Raw genomic sequence first — 23,043 nt, 5'->3', positions numbered from 1 at the left:
TTGGACACGCCTTCTCATTCAATGCGTTTCCTTTATTTTCATGACTATTGACATTGTAAATTCATCAAAACTATTAATGAACACATGTGGAATTATGTACTTAACAAAAAATTGTGAAATAACTGAAAACATGTCTTATATTCTAGTAAACAAAGGGTGGCTACTTTGAGGAATCTAAAATACAAGACATGTTTTCAGTTATTTCACACTTTTTTTGTTAAGTACATAATTCCATATGTGTTCATTCATAGTTTTGATGCCTTCAGTGAGAATCTACAATGTAAATAGTCATGAAAATAAAGAAAAACGCATTGAATGAGAAGGTGTGTCCAAACTTTTGGCCTGTACTGTGTATATATATATATATATACACACACACACACACACAGTACCAGTCAAAATTTTGGATACACATTCCCATTCAGTGGTATTTCTTTATTTATTTGTTGACTAGTAACAAGTCTAATTAAAGATATACAACCAATTCTAAATTCAACATGTTACTAATGGAAAGTGTTCATTGTAGATATCTGTAACTTTATCAGCCTACAACCACTCAAACGTTACCACTGACTTCTATTCAAACTGAGTTACAGATATCTATGATTCCTTTTTATTTTATGAGACATCTGTGAATCACTTCTGACTCGTCAAAATGTCAATTCTGACATCAACAATTCACTTCATACTAATGGAAATGCTCACTGTAAAAAATATCTGTACCTTAATCAGCCTAGAACTGGACAACTTTCACCGTTGACTTCTATTCAAACTCAGTTACAGTTATCTATAATTCCTTTTTCCTCGTGTTATCTTTAACTAAAATATCTTATCAGTTCTGACTGGTCAAAAAAGTTTTAGTTCTAAATTTGAAAATGTAATTGTAACATGAGATATCTTAAAGTGAACTTAAATCATATTTTGACATCTCGAAATATAATTTCCACTCGTGAAAACTAAATCACTGCTGGTCAGCGCTTCTAATTGTTAAACTTGACGTATTATATCAACTATGTGTCATACGAGTTAAACCGTAGGGACAGGTTAAATAATTCTTTGAGCGATAAATGACTATAACTTACAAGCCACACATAATACATGACAGAACACTAGGAGCTATTAACATTTGCTTTTAATTTGTGTACAAAAATTACATTTATTATACAAAGATGTTTATAGAGTCTATAAAACTAATGTATTGTGTAGAAAAATAATTACATAACTTTTTTTTACATTGTTGTCATTGATAAAAATGGACTCATGGCCGTTAACTCGCTGCATCTTAAATTATTAAAATAAAACATACACATGCAGATAAACGAATTTGATGAATGATTAATAACCTGGTAAATAATAGTAACCCTGATTATTTTTTTATTCATGTCTTTCCTCTAATTTCATGTACCTGATCATGATCTCTGCTGTCCATTGGCATAATAAGTCCTATGAGATAATGCCATTGGGGCTCATTGAGGGCCACGCTGTGCCGTATCCGACCCGTGGCCCTGACTTGGCCTCGAGTGGCCTGACTGAGTCGTGGGGAGATGTGAGGGGAGGTTAGTGTTGGCCGCCGGCGGTGCTGGCAGATGGGTTGTATGGTGCGATGACACAGAAGACACAGCCAGCCTCCTGGAAAGCTTGTCTCATCTCCACCTAGTGGGCCAAACACAGACTGCATCAGACTGCAGGGCACCGATCAGAAACCAGTCAAAAGTTTGGACACACATCATTCAATGGTTTTTCTTTATTTTCAACATTGTTAGATTAACACTAAAGACACCAAAACTATGGTGGAACACATGTAGTGAACGAAAAAGCGTAGAACAAACCAGAATATGGTTTGTATTTTAGATTCTTCAACATAGCCACCTTTTGCTATACAACACTTTTTTACTACATAATTCGGTAACGCTTTATATTAAGGTCCTTGTAATAACCATTAATTAACAAGTAATAAGGCCCTTGTAAGTCCTTACAAGATGCTTATTAACATTATTGTGTGTTTATAAGATTATATAAGTGTTAATAATGGCATTACAAACACCCATGACCCACCCATTATGTCTTTGCCATGCCTTTATTAATCTTATTTTGTTTGCTTATTGATATTAAAATATACTTTATTGCTCATCTATTATAAGTTAACTATACGTTAACTATGCTTTTTGCAACTGTCCGGATCTAAAGCGAGAACAATGCCTTATTACTTGTTAATTAATGGTTATTAAGGACCTTATTATAAAGTGTTACCCATAAATCCATATGTGTTCTTTTTGTTTTAAGTATTATTCTACAATGTTGATAATAATAAAAATGAAGAAAAACCATTGAATGAGGTGTGTCCCAAAGTCTTGATGTATTGATATTATATTCTGAAGGGTTTTTTGACCATTTCTATTAATTCAAATAAAAAAAAGCCTAATTCAGCACCAAATGTCTTAAACTTAATTTTGCAAAAATGTTACAGGTATGGATGCAGAAACACTGAACACTGAACAGAAAACAACTTGTTTGTTTTGTTTTCAATTAACTTAAATAGCAGTGTGAGTACAAGACAGCTGTGATCATTACACAGGCGACTTCCCGAGGTGGAAATCTGTTTTTCTCCACTGTCAAGAAAGTGAAACTTTACAGCTGTTTTGTTTTCTGATAATTTGCTTGGAATGAGAAAAAAAACGTTTTGGGGATGGAGCCAAAAAATATCAACTAGATTATATTTGAAGCAAACCAAACATCACAATTTATGGATAATAAAGCCAGTGGTGGTTATCCCTGCACAGAAACAGAAATCAAAGTGACAAAGCCGATAAATCAAAGTGACAAATAACGACAGATAAAACTGAGGATGATTTCTCTTTATTACATCAGAAACTAGACTGATGGCTTCGGAGGTGGAGATTCTCTCTGACTTCAGCTCACTTTATTATCTATCACATCAAAGAATATCTCAACTAAAAGATCTCATGTTTACTGCAAAAAATCCTGGGCTGGAAACTCCTATTTAACAATGTGAGGGGGTGGGAGGACCATTCTGAAGCATTTTCAAACAAAAATTGATTAAGGTAATGTTACATATAGTGGTAACCCTTTGGAGTTTTGGGCTATTATGTCCGTTATTGAATACTTTTCATTCTACCACTAAAAAAATGTTCACCATGCTTGGTTACAAATACAACATATAAGAGGTAAAATGATCACATGGCAGAAACCAAATGTATTTAGACATGTAGACATGGGGAAGAGAAGCTGCTGAAGTTCAAAGCAGAATGGGGAAGAAAAGTGACTTTGAATGTGTCATGGGTGTTGGTCTGACTGTCATGTTAAAATCGAATGTAGTTCTGTAGATCAGTAGTTCCCAACCTTTTTGAGTCGCGACCCCCAATTTAACATGCATGTTGTCCATGACCCCCGCTCACTTTATATTTTATTGTTACTTTTAATATAAGTCCTTTGCTATAAGTTTAAAGGTCCATTCTGACCTCCTGAGTGTGTAACTGTCAGCTTCAAGCCAGAGACTCCTTGGAAAGTAAGAACTTGCTACTTTGGGATTTGTCAGAAAAGACACAAAACTACCCAAAAAAGAATCAAATTGACCACAAAATGACACAAAATGATCAAAAAAGACACAAAAAATTACCAAAAAAATACATAAAATTAAGCAAAAAAGGACTCAAATTGACCCCCAAATGACAAAAAATGACCACAAAAAGACACAAATTGACCAAAAAAGACACAAAATGACCAAAAAAAAGACACAAAATGACCCAAAAAAGAAACAAAATGACCAAAAAAGACACAAAATTACCAAAAAAGGAAACAAAATGACCAAAAAAGACACAAAATTACCAAAAAATACACAAAATTACCCAAAAAAGACATGAAATGACTAAAAAGACTAAAACACATTAACACACGAACACTTTAACACAGTGGAGACAGAGCTGACTTCCAAAATGATTTGGCGACCCCCAGAAATCATCTCACGACCCCAATTGGGGTCACGACCCCAAGGTTGACAATAGCTGCTGTAGATATGTATGAAATACCACAGATCACTAATATCTGAGGAAACTGTAATGTCAACATGAATATGAAGCCTCAGAGAGGTATAGATAGGAAATGTGCGCTAAAGAAAACAACCTCCATGTGGTGCAGTCTTACCAGTCGGTGTTCATCCACACACAGACCCACCACGGCCCCCCCGCTGCCTGGTAGCTTCACTGCTGAGCCAAACTGCAAGAAGCAGCATAAAAACGTAATTAATGCATAAACAGAAAAACACAGATGGAGACGGAATAAAGAGTGAATGATGTTCAATAAAACATGCTCTGCTTTTAGCAGGAAGTGGAAACTTTAAGTACCCACCTGCCTCGCCAGCTGAACCATCTTCATATTCCCAGGACCCAGACAGTCATCAGTGTAGACGCTCCTGTGAGGGATGTTGTTACTTTAGCTGTGAGTGTAACTGTAAGACAAGTGCCTCGCATCAAAATACACCGCTTACCTCCTTAGCTCAAAGTTCTGGTCCATCAGTTGTGCCAGACGCCTCCAGTCTCTGTCCTGAAGAGCCATCCTGAGGGGAGAACACTTTTTAATCCGTGCTCAGGCAGAGTTTCACCTCGGTAAAGTTTCAGCAGATTTGCATGTGATATTTCTTGGAACTCACAGTGCGTAAACATTTTCAAAGCCCAAAGCCAGTTGGAGCTGAGCAAAGGCCTGACATAATTAATCCCCATGGCTATTGGGGCTTTGCCCTGATATATTTGCTGTTTATTGCATTAATTTCTTATCAACAATCCCCTTCCAAGTAATCAAACCGACCTTGCTTGATCAGTGAGCTCAGCAAAAGTCTTCATGGCCTCGACGACCAGAGGCTCCCCTGTGGAAACACAGAGCAGCATCAAAGTAGTTCAACAAACTAATCAATGTGGTTCCATTTTTATAAGCAACAGAGAGATAATGTAAAAGGACTGAGGAATTTTGTTGAGAGAAAACTGAAATTTGCTGAAGCTCAGAGAAGTCTGCGGATCACCAAAGCTGGTAATATCTATCATCTGAGAACCATGAACTTTTCAAATACATCTTATAACTACAGGGTAGTGCAACCAGGAAGATAACCCTTTGGTGTTTTGGGCTATTTTGTCCGTTTTCGAATACTTTTCATTCTGCCACCTAAAAAATGTTTGTTGGTATCAGCACAACCTCACTTAATGAAGTGGGGCCTCATGTATCAATGCTGCGTACGCACAAAAACATTGCGTACGCTGTTTTTCCTGCACACGCCACATGTATGAAAAGTGAACTTGCCGTGAGAATGTGCGGACCACTCCACAACCTATCGAGGTGCCGTGAGAATGTGCGGTGGCACCGCAAACTTTTGTTTGGCAGAAACTACTATCTTTTATGCTCGATTCAAAACGCGTTTCATTTCTAAACTCAAACTACACACAACTACACACATATGATGATTTTTTTCATCTATTATCATATTTTAGACTTCACCTGCATACTGCTGCTTACTTGTGCAATGATAGTATGTTGAAGTCTATTTGTTTTGATGTTAAGATTGTATATTTTTCTATTGTCTACATATTCTGCTATTTCCACTATTTTTATATATACCGAATTTCCCTCCGGAGATCAATAAAGCTCTTGTGATTCTGATTATGGAGCGCACACATTTTTTACAGATAACCTGCCTCAATCACTGTGTCAGAGTGCAGATTGCCGACCGTTTACCCTTTGGTTTAACATGGAGATGTTAATGCTGCAGGTGAACAGCGATCCAGATCCCTCTCCCCGGAGAAAAAATGTGTGTGGGGAATCCTTTCAGAATAAGTCAGGTGTGGTGCATATTTGATCCCATATGTGATGTTTAATTGGGACAACAAAACAACTAAGTGTGGCTTATAAACTGATGCGTAAAAATGATTTTGGCAGCATTACGCACTGGCAGCTCTAACGGATCTGACTAATTTAATAACAGTGGAGTTTAGAAGGAGCGTGTGTTGAGGGACCCTTCTGTCATGGTGCAGGTCTCTGATCCGGCTGCATTAATAGCCACATTGACACCTTGTTGCTGCCAGGCTTGAGGCAATAAAAAGCTAATTTTTCCTGCCTCCACCTGGAGATCACCACGTCCACCTCACGCGCAGTGGCAGTAAGTTGATTGTGCATTGTTTTGACAATAATCAGTGGGCATGCCGGCGATTTATAGTCATCTGCGTATTCATTTTCGGGAGGAGCCGGGGCGTGGCTGGTGGCTCGTGCATGTGCGCTCAGTTCCACGCTGATTGTGATGTATCAAGGAAAGGTTCGCTGAACATGACGTGAGCACAGTTTGATACATGTGGAGGTGAGTTTGCGTACGTACTTTTCTAGTTTTGGGACTACGTCATCTTTCAGTGTGAAAGCTACGCACTCTTTGATACATGAGACCCCTGATCATTTTGGATGGAAATTCACCAGTGGTGGAAGAAGTATTCACATCCTTTACTTCAGTAAAAGTACTAATACCACACTGTGAAATTGCTACAAGTAAATGTCCTGCATTCAAAACTGAAGTAAAAGTACAAAAGTATCAGCATCAAAATGCACTTAAAGTATCAAAAGTAAAAGTAATCTTCATGCAGAATGTAAGCAGTGTTTTCATTTTCTCAAAGTACGGCTCATTTTAACTCCTGAATATATTTTTATAAGGTTCAATTTTCTTTAAAAAAAAAAGTCGAATCACTTTAAATTGATCATGATTTTTAGGTTAAATCTCGACCTGAGAAGTACCTAAAGCTGTCAGTTAAATGTAGAGGAGTAAAAAGTACAATATTTGCCTCAAAATGTAGTGAGTAGAAGTATAAAGTTACATAAAATGGAAATACTCGAGTAAAGTACAAGTGCCTCATAAATACAGTGCTTAAGTAAATGTACTTAGTTACATTCGACCACTGAAATGCACCTGGTGACTTTTTGACCTGATGGTTCACAGGGAGTCAATGAAATATTGTAATGTTTGACATGAAGACGCACCGCTGAGCCAGCGCTGTCTGATGTTGCTGTGGATGCGTCCAGAGTCACTGGGGTCGCTCAGGTATGCCAGCCAGAACGGTGGGAGACAACTCATGTCCATAGAAACATAGTTCCCTGAGAGTTGAAAATACACACAGACGCATTAGGAAAGAACCATCTCATCTCCAATCATCTCCTCAGCATCTACAGACAGATGGTGACCTCAGTACCGTAGCCCTGCTCCTCCATGAGCTGCTTGCTGAAATCCATGTAGACTAACCCTTCATAGACCTGTGAAGATAAAGGGGAACACTTATAACTCCATAGTCAGTATTTAACCCATAAGAACCCAGACCTATTTATCCTTGAAGGAAAATCATGGGGGATATACCACAGACCAAGTGGACCACAAAGCACACATTTCTCATGTTTTTTTTTTTTATTCTACCCCTAAATGTCAAAGATCTGTGATGTAAAATATATGTCGCATTGGGTGTTTATGGTGTTTATTTTTATTATATTTCTTATTTTTATATAAATAAACTCGACACCTTTTCTGCTTACAGAAACACAAATTTGTCTTTTTCTAAAATTGTGACATTAATCCTGCTGTTTCACAACAAATTATTTTTCAGATCTGTTTTTAAGTAACAGATAAAATAATAATAAATAGTAATAGTAAATAATAATGAATAAATAATAAAAATAAACAACAAACCCTTATAGGGTTAAATGCAACAAAGGACACCCTATTAACGAATTGGAATTGTTAAATGGGTTTAAAACAAAACAAAAAATCATAACAAAAAAAAAAGCTTTTTGAAATTAGCTACTTTTTTAGATTTCTGTTTCCAGTCACACCCACATTTTGGAGAAGTCACTAAAGTGTTTGTTACACCCATGTCACCGTGGGTTCTTATGGGTTAATGAAAGATAAGTGACATGTTGTGCAGTGGTGGCAGAGTCCAGTACATCTTGTGGTAGAATTTTGCATATTTGTTAAACTGAAAAATTTAATGTTTGGTCCAAACTGTAACCAGCAGTGTCTAATAAAGCCATCCAAGGCGGTTTGTCCCTGTTTTATCAATGTTTTGTCTGTGCCATGGCGCCAAAATATTAATAAAATACTTCAGCGTAGGGCTGGTCAACTAAACCGTAAAGACAGGATGCAGTATCTGCGTGCATTGGATGATCTTGTTGTTTTTAACACGTAACCAAAGAAATGCAATGGGATTCACTGAAATACATGTGTGGAAGGTGAAAGGGCGAAAAACAAAACCAGAAAGAAAGTCTTCAGCACCTCCACACGAAAGAATTGGCAGAAAAAAAAGTTGAACAGTGACGTCTATAACAGAAAATAATTTACAGTTAAAACCTAGGGTTTAAGTGTTCATGTGGTTTTTATTTCATGTCTCGATCTGCTACAGAGGCTAAGAAATAAATGATTTAGGAAACATTGACATTCTAAGTTTTTGATAGTTTGTTTTGAAACAATGTTTTGGTTTCAGAGAGCGTTTTTCTAGGTGGACTTAGGCCTTTATGAATTGAAAATGAATCAAAACCGACACTTAGAACCTCTAACTGACGTAATCTTGCCCATGGTGATTATTTCGATTATCCAATCTGTGACATGGAGACAACATGAAGAACTCAAACAGCGAGCCGACTGAGCAACTCAAGCTTTTTGTACCCAAGAAAAATGCCACATCCGTCGTTTTGGACACATTTTGGCTTTAGGGAACACTGAACAAAAAGAAGTCAAGTGTAAACACTGCGGAAAAACAGTTTAAGTTTTAGGTTGTTTTTTTTCTACTGGTTTAGAGAAATTGATTTCTACTTTAATTTCAAGCGATGCTTTGATTTCAGTTTCAGTATTCAAAAATAAACCACAAAATATTTATGCACGCTTTCATTGGAAAACATACCCCTTTAATAGTTAAAGTCAGGTTTTCCACACCACAGAAAAATGTTATTAAGCACCCAACCAAATTTGAATCAGAAAAATATCGGCAAGTTAAAAAAAATAGGTTTGAAAATAGTGAAAAAATGGGCAGACTTCTCGGCTCTGAGATGCTGGAGGTGTGTCGGCTGAAGGCGCTGAAACTACGCTCATTCGGGGGAAGGCACAACCCCGCTGAACTGCACCTGCAAAATGGATGTACAGCCCTACATGTTTGAGCCACAAGAGACACTTCGGAATCTAAGGAGCATATTTACAGCACAGACCATGTCAGTGAACTTAAAAACAAAATAAAATATCATTCAATAATGAAAATTGAGGTAAAATGTTTAACCCTTTATCAGGCAAAGAACTATATTTGGTAACTTCAGGTAATATTTCAAGAAAAAAGTTGCAAATTTACTAGAAAAAAGCTGCAAATTTACTAGAAAAAAAGTTGCAGATTTGAGAGATTTAAAGTGGCAAATCTGCGTGAAAAAAGTAGCAGATTTACGAGAAAAAAAAGGGAAAAAAGCAACTTTTTTCTCCCAGATTCACCACTTTTACCCTTAATAGGACACTCAATGAAATACTTGCAAATTCCAAATTTCAACCCTAGAGAATATTGGAGGATATTACATACAGCCAGAATGTGTAAAAAAAAACAAACATACGAATATAATATATTTTTTTCAGAAAAAAGTTTAGGAGTTTAAAGTGGCAAATCTACGAGAAAAAAATGCGTAGATTTATGAGATTTAAAGTGGTGAATCTGTGAGAAAAAAGTTGCTTTTTTCCCCACTTTAAATCTCTTAAATCTGCAACTTTTTTTCTTGTAGATTTGGCTCTTTAATCTAGTAAATTTGCAACTTTTTTTCTCGAAATACTACCTGAAGTTACCAAATATAGTTCTTCGCCTGATAAAGGGTTAATTAATGGTGTTGTTGATTTGAGGTCATATTGCCCAGCCATCAGGGTCTCATCTGTGCAGCGTTGATCCTGTCACTGACCTGAACGACTCTGTCCTGCAGGCCAGCTGTGATGAAAAGTTCATCCGTCTCCACGTTGAGGATAAAGTTGGCTCGGATCGGCTTTGGAAGATCCTGGAGAGTAAAATGGGAATATGTGAACTGATAAAAAACACATTTATTGACTCCACTGAGAAGGTTATGTTTTTGGTTTGTTTGTTTGTCAGCAGGAGTAAAGAAAACTACAGCCCCGACTTTCATGGACCTTGGTGTATCAGGGTGCTGAGGAAAAACCTTTTATATGTAACAGGACAGAAACACAAATCACTTTTGTTAACATTGCAGCTGAGCATGGCCTTTGGATCTCTGAGTTCCCCTCTTGTTTCAATAACTTTTTCTTTTGGCACGACCTTTTGTTAACTGGTGAGGGTTGTACCTCATCAACGCTTCATTCATAATGGTAACAATAGCCTTCTAACTCAACATTCAAATCAAAGTCCATGCCAGTTTTTCTTTGATGATGATGATAGGCCAAGTAAAATTGGAGATAAGGTCAAATATATTTCGTATAAAAATATAGAACTAGATGTTCTCCTCATTTAACCTCTTATATGTTATATATATTGTGTTGTAAAAAAAAATAGGTGAGGTTGTGCTAAAAAGTAATGATACCAATGTAGCATGATTAACATATTTTAAATATGCTTAAATGTACTGTTAGTGGGGCGGATTAGCTGAACAATCGTTCACTTTGTGATAAAAGCATGAAATTTGGTAGATGTGTTGGTGAATATGTTTCGAACAAATCTGGATATTGGGCCACCTCAAAAGCGCCCCCTAGTGGCCGTGGCAGGCATTTGTTATACAAATAAATCAATGATGAATAAAAACTGCCCTTTTAATAATACCAACAGGTGATGAATTGTATATTGTTGGAAAGCCTGATTAGTCACCTTTACAACGAGGTACAGCTTGTAAGGATCGTGCATTCATGGAATGAGCAACGGGGCTAAACGTGTGGGTAGCACCCCCCAAACATGTGCATCCCCTGTGGGGCGGATTAGCTCAATAAATCACAAGAATTGTTTATTTTGTGATAGAAGCACACAATTTGGTGGATGTGTTGGTGGATATGTTTCAAACAAATCTGTATATTAGGCCATCGCAAATTCGCCCCCTAGTGGCCATAGCAGTCATTTTCTTCGTTAAAATTACAAAAAATATTTAAATTATTTCTTAAAATATTTAAAAAATGTAAACTAAATATACAAACGTAAATTAAAAAATGTAAATACACATATTTACACAATACACAAATTAACAAAAATCCAGTTAGACACTCTTTCAGTTATTTTTCCTGCCCCACCACAATCGGGCTAGCCATTGAGCTAGCTAGCAAATGAGCTAGCTAGCATTTGCTTCCTGGGACAAGCAGTGCAGTGGACTGTCCATCAAGGTATGTCTAAATATTTTATTTCACCTGTTATAATTATGAATAAAATATGCTATGAACATCATAAAGGCTAAAGAGAAAAACAATCATCATGGGCCTTGGCGGAAAAGTAAATTAGCAAGATAGCAAAAATATGTACTTAAGCTAGCTAGTTAGCTTGGAACATGTATCAGTGGCTGTTGGGTGTGAAAGCTTAATGAGACACTGTTAAATTATGTCCTGTGGAATGTGGACATCTCTCTCTGCACACACACACACGAACACATACACTATATGTCATATGTCTCCTTTGCCCACGTGGTTCTTTTTTTCTTTTTTTAATGTATTTTATAACTCCATCACAGTTAGTCAGGCGGCTTAGGACCAGATTTGAGAAGAAAGGGACACGCCGGACAAAAGCACCAACATTTTTCCACATGCTCTCTATCACCAAAGGTTTCACCTTTTGGTAGGAGCCACTTCATCAAGATTGCAGATAGGAGACGGCAGCCATATAAGCCATAAGTCTATGAGAACCAATATACAGTATCTTCCAAGCCACTTAGAAGGTCAATCTTGGTGTCAAAATATACATTTTCTGGGTCAAAGAATCATTTAAAGCTATTGAGAATATCACTAGATGAGTCACTGTAAATAATTTGTTGATCAAGATCTGACATGAGATGAAAGTGTACCCTTGATTTTTTTGAGCAGTGTACATGGCAGCTAATCCACACTCTCCCGTGAACATTGATTCCAAACAGTTTCAACTCAGGATTCCTTGCTGCAGCACTTGAAGCGAGTTGCCTAGTCTGAGTGAAAATGAGCATATCTATTTGATCAAATAATCATCTAGTGATATTCTCAATAGCTTTAAATGATTCCTGGACCCAGAAAATGTAGATTTTGACACCAAGATTGACCTTCTAAGTGGCTTGGAAGATATAGCATTTCTCATAGACTTTATATGGCTGCCATCACCGCAATCTTGATGAAGTGGCTCCTACTAAAAATTGAAACCTATAATGATAGAGAGTATGTGGAAAAAATGTGGTGCTCTTGTCCGGCGTGTCCCCTTTATTTGGCTAAGCTGCCTGACTCAGTCACACACCTCAGTACAAGGATTTTGCCAGAAAGAGTAACCTGCTACAAGTAACCCTAGTAGAATTTTTAAAATGTAGGATTTTTTTCTCTGTCTAAATGTGTTTTGTTTTTATTGTTGCAGGTCATACAATATTGAAAATTATTTTTTCTTTTTAAGGAGCAACAGAAGAATGCAAGCCAAAGAGGAGGCCGTAGCCTGTGAATGTGAATATCAAGACCTAATAAAATGTTATACAAAGTTAATGTTCTTTTCTATGAGACTGTAATAAAGCTTTTGTCACTTTAACATGTCTCTAAATTATATTTGTGGTGCTGAAAACATGAAACAGCAGCTGTAGGGTAGGCAAAGCATTCCTCGCCAGTAACCACCATATTGGGACATCGCAAAAATAATTCTGATGGCTGTGGCGGCCTTTTAAATGGCCATTTTTAAAAATGGCCGCCACAGCCATCAGAATTTTTTTTGCGATGTCCCAATATCCAGATTCATTAAACATGTATTCAGCAATGAGTGTACCAAATTTGATGAATTTATCATAAAATGAACGATTGTTCAGCTAATCCACCCCACTACACAGGGGATGCACATTTTTGGGGGTTGCTACCCACACGTTTAGCCCCGTTGCTCATTCCATGAATGCACGATCCTTACAAGCTGTACCTCGTTGTAAAGGTGACTAATCAGGCTTTCCAACAATATACAATTCATCACCAGTTGGTATTATTAAAAGGGCAGTTTTTATTCATCATTGATTTATTCGTATAACAAATGCCTGCCACGGCCACTAGGGGGCGCTTTTGAGGTGGCCCAATATCCAGATTTGTTCGAAACATATTCACCAACACATCTACCAAATTTCATGCTTTTATCACAAAGTGAACGATTGTTGTAAAATATTGAGCTAATCCGCCCCACTATGTCTAAAATCACAGTAAACTAAAATATAGATTAGAAATCCAGTTATCTTAAACACACTGTAGAAAATCACATTCAAATGTAATATGCTGTAAAAGTGTTACTGTAAATAGAAACACAGCAAGGTACTGTGATTTATTTTACAGTCAGTGGATACCAGTTATTTACTGTGAATTTCACAGTAAAAGTTTCAAAGTGCACTTACATTGTCTGTGATGTTGTAGAACCTCATGAGACACTTCAGAGTAGCCGAGACGATGGCACTGTCAAACACAGGATCATGAACAAGTAAATTACTACATTCAGTGTGCAAAATGATCTTTAAATTGGTTTATAAAGATGAGAAACCATGAAAAAGAACCATTTACCTGCTTCCAGCAAGGCCCTGCATTAAAACAGACAAATAATTTATTATTTTTTATAACATTTTCACATTAAACACTGTGTTGTTGGATTTTATTTCTTAGAGAGCAGTATGTGAATGGATCCTCACCACTTGCCGAGGAATATTAGTGTCATACTTCAGTGTGAAGTTCTGCTTTGTTAGAGCAATACTGCAGTAAAAAAGAAAAAGAAAAGAAAAAGACAGTGAAGGAGCATCAGCAGTGAAAGTGGCTGAAAGAAAAAATACAAATAAGTAAATTAAAAAATAAATAAAATTATATATATATCATATACAAATATGGCCAAAGCCTGCATTCTATACGATGGCCAGCAGGGCACAAGACCACCTGAAAGAACTATTCTCACTTGATTTCAGTTCACACTCTCATAATGAATTTATGGCCTCTATCATCAGTTTCAAGTCTTCGTCAACACATGAACATCATTTTCATTTAGTATATTATGGTCACATTTATAATGTTACAATTTAATTGAAGAGACGCTTTTATCCAAAGCAACTTCCATCTTAGAGTATAAGACAAGCAAAGATCTAGTCAGAAGACAATACATGAGTTAGTACCACTGGGTTATGTTTGAGTATATCAGGTTTTTTTCACTCACTCCTCACCAAATTGTAAAAGTTGCAATGTTGCTGTCTTGTCCTGTACCCGCCTGCCTGCCTGCCTGCATAAAGAACATTCACACACTTAACTGATCCTTTCTGCTTACTTCATCTGCATTTTAGTCCAATCCTGCATTTCCTGGGACTCTACCAACTCTTGAGAAATAAATCTGTCTCTTTGGCTGCTCAATGCGCCACCAGTTAGTTTCTAATTGCGTCTCCCTGCTGTTTGTTGCTACACAGCACAACACAAATATCTTCCTGACCACCAGAGATGGTGTGAAATTATCTGGATGACAATGAACTCTGGTGGTCAGAAAAAAACAGAATACAAAGAGAGTTATGGATGTAACTAAAGTTCTAAAGTTCCCTGTCATCCTGGCATTTCATAAAGTCTCTGGCTGCCAGAAAGAATAAAATGGTACTGAATACTACATTTCTGGTATCGTGACACCTCTTCCCCCACACTGTGCCAGATTATACATCCAAAAGGATTACAAAACTGGTGGGCAAAGTGCCGAAGAAAAACCCTGCAAACATAGCAAAGCGAAACGCCAAGCGGACAAAACGACATCTAACCCAAAAGAGATTGATTCTGAGGCTGGCACTTACAATTGCTGATAGTCTACACTCACCGGGCACTTTATTAGGTACACCTTGCTAGCTAATAAAGTGGCCTGTGAGTGTTTTTGCTTCATTTGAATGTTCTGTTACTAATCTCACCCTTGTTTGGAGCAGAACTGGTAGAACTTCTTGCATGTGGCCTGCAACAGCCGCAGACCTCCTAGGTACCTGGCAATGAACAGAACATTTGGAAAAGATCTGAACAAGAACAACTGTGTTGTGCATTTTAGCCCATTAACTTGTTGTGTACTCACCCTTCCTTCCTGCTGATACAGAAAAGATCTTGCAAGCTTCCAAATTCTGTGGGGTCATTGAGTGGATGAGGGAGTAAAACCTACAGAGTCACAGATATTGACATGATTTTTGCACAATATTGTGTTTAACTAACCAGTGTGTGTGTGTGTGTGTGTCAGGGGGTGGGGTGGGGAGGTGGCTTCTGGGTGTTATTTAGCCCTCTGGAGTCCACCAAAGTGCCAGTGCATCACTTATCATGACGTCACAACTTAAAAAACAAAGCAGTGTGTTTCCTGCTGTGAGCTTCCCTCTAAACTTCTGACTTAAACTCCATGCCAGTTTTTGTTTGATGATCATAGGCCAAGTAAAACCGAAGATATGGGCAAATATGTTTAGTATAACAATATAGAACTAGATGTACTAGATTTTAAAAAAATAAACCTTTAAGAAAAAGAGAAACTGTTAAAATAAAAAAAATAAAAAAGGGGGGCATCAACATCAGATTTTTCAACTTTCCAAATGTCTTTGAATGTAAAATTTTTTAGATTTTCCAATCCGGTTTTAAAACATTGCACAGCACAGAATCAGCGCTTTTAAGTGTTTTTAATGATATCTTTTTAGCTACTGACTCTGGTCATTTTGTTGTCCTGGTACTTTTAGATTTGACTGCAGCATTTGATACAGTGGACCATGAAATCCTGTTGGCTCGTTTGGAGCAGTGGGTGGGCATCAGTGGCACAGCACTACAATGGTTCAGGTCCTAACTGTCACATCGGACTTCCTGTGTCAGCCTCGGTGACTCTGTGTCCTCCACTGCTCCTCTCTCATGTGGGGTCCCGCAGGGCTCTGTGCTTGGCCCTCTTCTATTCTCCCTCTATCTACTCCCACTTGGTTCCATTCTCAGGAAACATGGTATTTAGTTTCAGTGCTATGCGGATGACAGCCAGATCTATGTCCCCCTCAAAAAAACTGATTCCTACTCTGTTGACCCACTCCTAAGGTGCTTACATGACATTAAAGCTTAGATGTCCTCAAATTTTTTGAGTTTTAATGAAAAAAAGAGGAAAGTCATGGTCTTTGGTGGCATTTCTGTAACCCCCCCCCCGGTTGATCGGGGTTCTTTGGCACAGCATCGAAAGCCAATTGTAAGCAATCTGGGGGTTAAAGTGGACGCGGACCTTAAATTTGACAGCCAGATTAAAGCTGTGGTGAAGTCCAGCTTCTTCCAGCTACAGCAGATGGCAAAAATAAAACCACTCCTGTAAACACGGCACTTTGAGACAGTAATCCATGCCTTGGGTCCTCCATTGCCCGCCTTCAACTGGTACAAAATGCTGCTGCACGTAATTTAACTGGCACAAGAAGTATGAGCACATTTCACCTATTTTAGCTTCACTGCACTGGCTGCCTGTTCATTTTAGGATTCAATTTATCTGCTTTTAAAGATTTGAATGGCCTTGCCCCACCTTACCTCTCTGAGCTGCTACACCCCTACTCTCCCACCCGGTCTCTCAGGTCAGGTGACCAGCTGCTCCTGAGAGTGCTGAGAGCTAGGCTGAAGCTCAGAGGGGAACGATAGTTTGCCATTGCAGCTCCAAAACTTTGGAATTAATTGCCGCTGCACATCAGACAGGCCTCCTCACCTCCTCATTTTAAATCTCTTCTTAAAACCCACCTCTTGTTGTTGGCTTTTAACACCACATAGAGTGTTGATTTTACGATTTTATGTTTTTATGTGTATACATGCATATTTTATTTTGTGCGTGCAGTACATTTTATTTATTCTATTTTATTTTATTCTATCTTAATTTATTTTATCTGATTTAATTTTACAGTTCTATTGTTTACTTCATCTCTTTGTATTGTGCTATCTATATATTGTTGTGCAGCACTTTGGAAACCTTGTGTTTGCTAAAATTGTGCTATATAAATAAAGTTGATTGGATTGGATCATTTGTGACAAATTTCATTTTTGATTTCAAAATGATGAAGAAAGTTTGATAACTATCGGATACAAAATATGATTCTACAGGATTATTTTATTCTTTTACAACTATCACATTTTGCCAAAATGTTTTACAGATTTCTGGCATTTTAGATACATATTTATTTAAATATAGTTCATATCTACAGTAAATAGGAACCCAAGGGATGGGCTAAGCCTCAAATGTTACAAAGTCCAGCTCTGCCCCTGGTGTGTTAAAATGTGTGTGTGTGTGTGTGTGTGTGTGTGTGTGTGTGTGTGTGTGTGTGTGTTTTACCAAGGTCTGGCTCTCCACTAGAGTGACCTCTGCCCAGAAGTTAGAGATGGACATAGCAATGGTTTTTCCGTTAAAACCGTCAGAGGGATTCCCCATTAATCCAACCCTGTGGGTCATCATATAGTTATATATTTGAGTCTGTCGGGTTGTGTTCTAACATTATAAATGCTCTTATTGTGACTTAAGAGAAGAAAGGGGCTTTTATTTGCAAGCTGGAAAAACCCACAGTAATCCGAGCTCAATTTAAAGCAAGTGAAGTGAGAGTTCTTTGTGTTGGTGTTTCCTTACCTGGCAAATGATCTGCATGTGATTGGTTTAGCAGGATTGTCTTGTTGCTTGGTGGAGTAGTGAGTGAGCCACTTGGTGTAGTCTGACAGGCCCTAAGTTGTCAAGAGGAAGCACGTTATAGGGCGGAAATGTGGATCCAGCAAGTCAAAGTGAAGAAATAATTATCAGATCATATAGGTGAGGTTGTGCTGAAAGAAATGATACCAACATGGCATGGTAAACATTTTTCAAGTGGCAGAATTAAAAGGATTTAAAAACTGACAAAATAGCCCAAGACTCCAAAGGGTTATGGTCTAATTTAAAACAAACAAAATGTATTTTTAATCATGTGTAAACATGCCAAATGTGTAGAATTAATAATGGTAATTTTCTCCCTTTTTATCTAAGCCTTTAAAGAGATACTGTGTGACAAAAAAACAACATAAAACATGTTTTGAAACTGCTGTAAGTATACAAACCACTTGTCCAATGAGCTGGAAGCCAGTAGGAAGCTTCATCCCAAACACCTCCAGTTGTTTCTCATTAATGAGCCACTCCTGAAGAAAAAGGAGCCGTAAAGGTGCTGTTAATGCAGTGAAGTTTCATATAGAAGGACCAATTATAATCTAAGTGAGTCCAATGTTCTAAGAGATTTATCTAAAAATAACTAATTTTGCTCTTACATACCCAGAACCGTCCGAAGGACCTGTCTGTGGCTTGAGGCTTGAGGCTGAGGAAGTCAGACAGGTAGGACAGTGTGTTCTTCTGGATGCAGTAAAACACAACGCTGGCCAGTCGGGATGTGGTCACTCCCTCCTGGGGTTTCTCTAAGAAGCGAGTTATCCTGATGCAGAAAACTACAATAGATTAAATTTAAATCTGCAACCTAGTGACATGTATAAAATGTACGTCAACGTACAAGTCCTGAGACGGGGACATTTCTGCTCATTTTCATGTTTATACTTTACTACTTATACTCTACTTTTGGGTTTATTTCAGATCATGTTAACAGCTTTAATGTACGGAAATTATTTTTCTCACACTTTCTGTCTGAATAAAGCTGAATTCACCCTCTGTCTGAAACGCTGTTTGAGCGCCTGTCTCTTTAAACCCAGTCTGCTCTGATTGGTTAGTGTTTGTAGGGCTAACACAGCTGCACGCTCTGCGTCTCTGCACCATCTCTGCATCCAAGGAATAACTGTAACGGCCCTGAAACAGCACTTTCTACCTATATATATATATAACATGGTTTTGATACTTTGACAGTATTTTAATAGCACATATACCTGCTGTATAATTAAAAAGAGTGGCATGGAAATCTTACTGTTTACAATAAAGGACATTTTATAAAGCTGTTACAGCATGCGATGCAATATGGGACGAGAGCTGGGTATAATAGTCGGATAGTAATAGTAATAGTAATAGTCTATTATGCTAGTTTTTACTGTTTAATACATCTTCAGTGGGCCTTTAAATCTAGATTATTAGAACTGTATTCTAAAAAAAACACATGGATCCAACCTGGATTTTTAGATTCAAAATTAATATCAACCTTCATTTTCCGTTATTGATTTATATTCCAGTCTAGGCAAAGCTCTCACCTGGCCTGTTAGTCTATAAAAGGTAATATGTTTAATAATGCAGTGGGTTCTTTGTACAATTTACAGCATTAAGTCTCTCAAAAATCTCTTGCATATACAAGACAAAATTGTATTGTAACTGAAATATCTGCAATCAATTTGAATCGGGACCTTGTGAATCGGATAGGCTAAAAGAAATCTGTGATCTGTGGCGATACCCAGCCCAATATGGGACTAAGAGCGGAGCTCACCTGTGGGTGTCAGGGCAAACCTCCACGATGCCTCTGGAGCTGCTTTTCTCACTTTCCTCCAGCTCGTAGTATATGATCAGCTCTCCAGGCTGCAACACACAGAGGATGCTCATGACTTCACCTCCACATACAAGATTTATCAGGCCTTCAGAAATATGTTTTGCACACACAATCTATTAGAGCCCGACCGAGATTTTTGAGACCGATGTGATACTGATTTTAGAGGGGCAAATTAATCGATAATTGATATTGTGGCCGAGCTGGAATGAAAATAGACCCTTTTTATGTGGATTGTGCACTGATTTTTCCCCACTCTGCAAATGTACCCAGAGAACTACTTTCTCAAACATAAAACTTTATTAAGTAATATTCAACAGTACTATACGTTATACAAACAATGCATTACATTGTCAGCCAGTTCTATAAATGATAACTGAGAAAATAAAGAATAAATAGAAATACATTTCTTAATATACTATTTAATAAAAATAATGAATAATAATAAATATATCTAACACCATTACTAAATCATGGCAAGCAACATTTTCAGCATTATATTGTGTAAAAAAACTCAAAATGTTTTAATAACGTCATATATCAGACAGCATATACACAGATACCAATAGGCCTTTGATAGCCCTAGATCAGCCAATGATATCCATCAACTCATATATCTGTCGGGCTCTACACTGCATGTAAAAATTGTCCACTAAAATGTATAAACGTTATTGTGGTAAATCACCTCCGACCTGAAGAAGCGGATAACTTGAGCAATGTCAAAGTTCTGGTCTGCACACAGCATGTCTCCTGCAATCTGTATCAGACACATTCATTTAGTCCTACTAGAATACACCTGGTAAGCACAGTGAAATGTAACTGGGCATCCTCTAAGATCGACAACAGATGGATTCATCTTACCACCATGATGTCGTCCTGCAGCTTGCGGCTCCGTATGGCCAGCTCCAGGTCAGCCACGGCCCCCAGACGGTCCTCCAACGTAGTGCTGCCGTCATTTACAATATTTTCCACCGGGAAGTCATTAGCCGTGGCCCAGCGCTCATAGTACTTATACCTGCTCAGTGGAACACAATGAGAATGGAGCAGGGGCAGAATAAAGCCATTTTTGGCAACAAACTGCAACAAAACTGCTGAACCAATCGGTGCCGTACAACAGTTAGAACTCACTTGTCTGCATTAGTGACCAGATAGACTTCAGTGAACAACTGTCGCCTGGAGAGCAATAAAGGATGCATCAGTAAATGTTTTAGAGTCAAAAGATTACAAGTTTGGCCTCTTCATGTTGGAGCTACTGTTACGCACATGTTGACCGTTTCCCACCAAAAGTCAAGGATCTTCTTTCCTCCGATGCCAGGAAGCAAAGCCTTTGGTACCCCGGTCAGGTGGCTGTATAAGCCTGTGTCGTCATTCTGGGAGAGGAGAAGAAACAAGAGTAGACAAGGGAAAAAATGGACTGAAATACAGGTTACAAATCACCACGCTTACAAACTGCACTCTTACTTAAAGGCGCTTTATTAGGTACATCTGTTCAACTGCTCGTTAACGTAGATCATAAACTGTATGACGCAGATATCTAATCAGCTAATCACATGGAAGAAACTCAATGCATTTAGGCATCTAGACATGGTGAAGATGAGCTGCTGAAATTCAAAGCGAGCATCAGAATGGGGAAGAAAAGTGATTTAGGTGACTTTAAACATGGCATGGTTGTTGGTGCTAGACAGGTGGTTACACAGATTGAGGCTACTAAATGCCAAAATATGTGATGTCGCTTTGTACAGAGTTTAGTTTTCTATTTTCAATTTTGTTGTATTTCAATTGTAAACATATACATTTGATGAGCAAAATTTGTAATATATATATATATGTATATATATTAGTTATATATATATATAAACTTTTTTTCCCTCTTTCTAGTAAAAATCATCATTACAATTTGGACATTAGAGCCAAGAATACAAATACAGAAACACTTAGGCATCATACGGAAATAAGGAAAATGTAACAGCCATGACGTTTTAAATTGCATTAAATCATATTATCAGGTTACATATCGTCACACTGTTAAAACATTTGCCTGTCATTTTTTGTCAAAATTGTTTTTTTTTCCCTAAATCATCTCCTCATGACGCCGGCCACCTATGGTAAAATTGCCTGCATCCTCAGTTGATCAGATCATGTGATTTTACCCCTTTAAGATCATCACTTCTTTGACAATTTGATTTGACAATCAGATAAGAACCCAGAAAAGAAGAGCTAGAGGGAGATTGTTTAGTAATCAGTTTAGTTTATCAGTGTTTTATTGTTGACACTAATATTGGAAACACTTTACTCTAAGGTGTCTACATAAGAGTGACATGAACGTGTCATAAACATGACATGCGATGTGTCATGAACATTAATGACACTTTGAAGTAACATTAATGCTCATGATACTTGTCATGTCATGTTTCTGACAGGCTTGTGTGACTCTTATGTAGACACCTTCAAAATAAAGTGTTACCTAATTCTTGCTTAAGTCACAAAGGCATGTTCAAAAAATTGCCTAAGTCATTTACTTCTCTTAAGTTACATAATTTACACACAGTGTTATTACGCCAATAGCCCTCCTTTGTTACATCCTTTTTTGAGTGAAATGATCAATAAATGTCATATGTTTTTTGTGTTTCCTGCAAAACTTGAAAAAATGAGTGAGGCGATTATTTTAACAGGGTGACGAAATAACGTTGGTTAAAAATGTAAAAAAGGTGAGAGAAAAAGGGCAATCTCAAGGATCAGAGGTGTTCCTGGACAACACGTCCACTCCTAACCTAACACGTCTCACACGTACTTATAAAGAATGCTCCAAACTGTTCGCTTCGGTCAATAATCTGGCACATTCAAGCCACTAAAAAGGCATACATTTTCACAATTAACCTAAACCTTTAATAATTGTTCCCCATTAAATTGGCGGTGAAGCCCGTGAGTCAATGATAAACATGTTGTATTATACAAATTGCTAGCAATGTTGTTGGGTCAGATTAAGCCGAATGCACCAGCGTTTCTTTACGACCCCATAAATAATATTAATGGTGGTCTAACTGGTATATAAGCAAGGGGTCAATTGAGCCACTGGTAAGGTATCAGAATATTTAAGGTACTTCGGTACTATGGCCGCTACTTTACACACCAAATGCGGACTTTGCTCTGCTTCAAGTTATCTCCTTTCTACCGCTACATTCAAGCTACTTACCTTAATTTGTGTCTCTAAGACAGTGCCGTGGCCGGCTACCAGAAGTATACAGATCATTTGTGAAACTCCCCTTTGTCCTTACGTTTCTGTGCAGGGGATTCAAATATATCCCAAGCAAATCTAATATACCTGAAACAGCTTTACTCTGTCTGTGACTCTGTGTCAATACAGTATGTACTTCCGCTAAAAACCTTCAAAATAAAGCACCA

At 37.7% G+C, this 23,043-nt stretch overlaps 1 protein-coding gene across 1 annotated transcript; it reads right to left on the bottom strand.

The window, feature by feature from the left end:
- Positions 1-718: 718 nt before the first annotated feature.
- Positions 719-22,990, bottom strand: gkup (glucuronokinase with putative uridyl pyrophosphorylase). The gene is made up of 23 exons (XM_059331918.1): positions 22,835-22,990; positions 20,905-21,011; positions 20,770-20,814; positions 20,503-20,656; positions 20,327-20,398; positions 19,585-19,673; positions 18,441-18,597; positions 18,233-18,310; positions 17,775-17,866; positions 17,487-17,592; positions 15,246-15,325; positions 15,091-15,159; positions 13,855-13,915; positions 13,730-13,746; positions 13,567-13,624; positions 9,952-10,044; positions 7,233-7,293; positions 7,024-7,137; positions 4,822-4,879; positions 4,505-4,573; positions 4,366-4,429; positions 4,162-4,233; positions 719-1,653 (listed from the first exon to the last, which is right to left on the bottom strand). The coding sequence occupies exons 1-23, from the start codon at positions 22,889-22,891 to the stop codon at positions 1,558-1,560; spliced, it is 1,869 nt and encodes a 622-aa protein (XP_059187901.1). The 5' UTR covers positions 22,892-22,990; the 3' UTR covers positions 719-1,557.
- Positions 22,991-23,043: the final 53 nt, after the last annotated feature.

The sequence above is a fragment of the Centropristis striata genome, chromosome 4 (assembly GCF_030273125.1).
Source record: "Centropristis striata isolate RG_2023a ecotype Rhode Island chromosome 4, C.striata_1.0, whole genome shotgun sequence".
Taxonomy (NCBI): Eukaryota; Metazoa; Chordata; class Actinopteri; order Perciformes; family Serranidae; genus Centropristis; species Centropristis striata.
This window is presented reverse-complemented; position numbering and strand designations above follow the sequence as displayed.

Bases quoted from the DNA above. Each gene is read 5' to 3' on its own strand.
- gkup (XM_059331918.1), bottom strand. From the start codon at position 22,891: ATGATCTGTATACTTCTGGTAGCCGGCCACGGCACTGTCTTAGAGACA. The intron at 20,657-20,769 runs GTGAGTTCTAAC...TCCACTGAGCAG, and splicing joins CTGGTCACTAATGCAGACAA to GTATAAGTACTATGAGCGCT. The intron at 7,138-7,232 runs GTACTGAGGTCA...TTCAACTCTCAG, and splicing joins CATGGAGGAGCAGGGCTACG to GGAACTATGTTTCTATGGAC.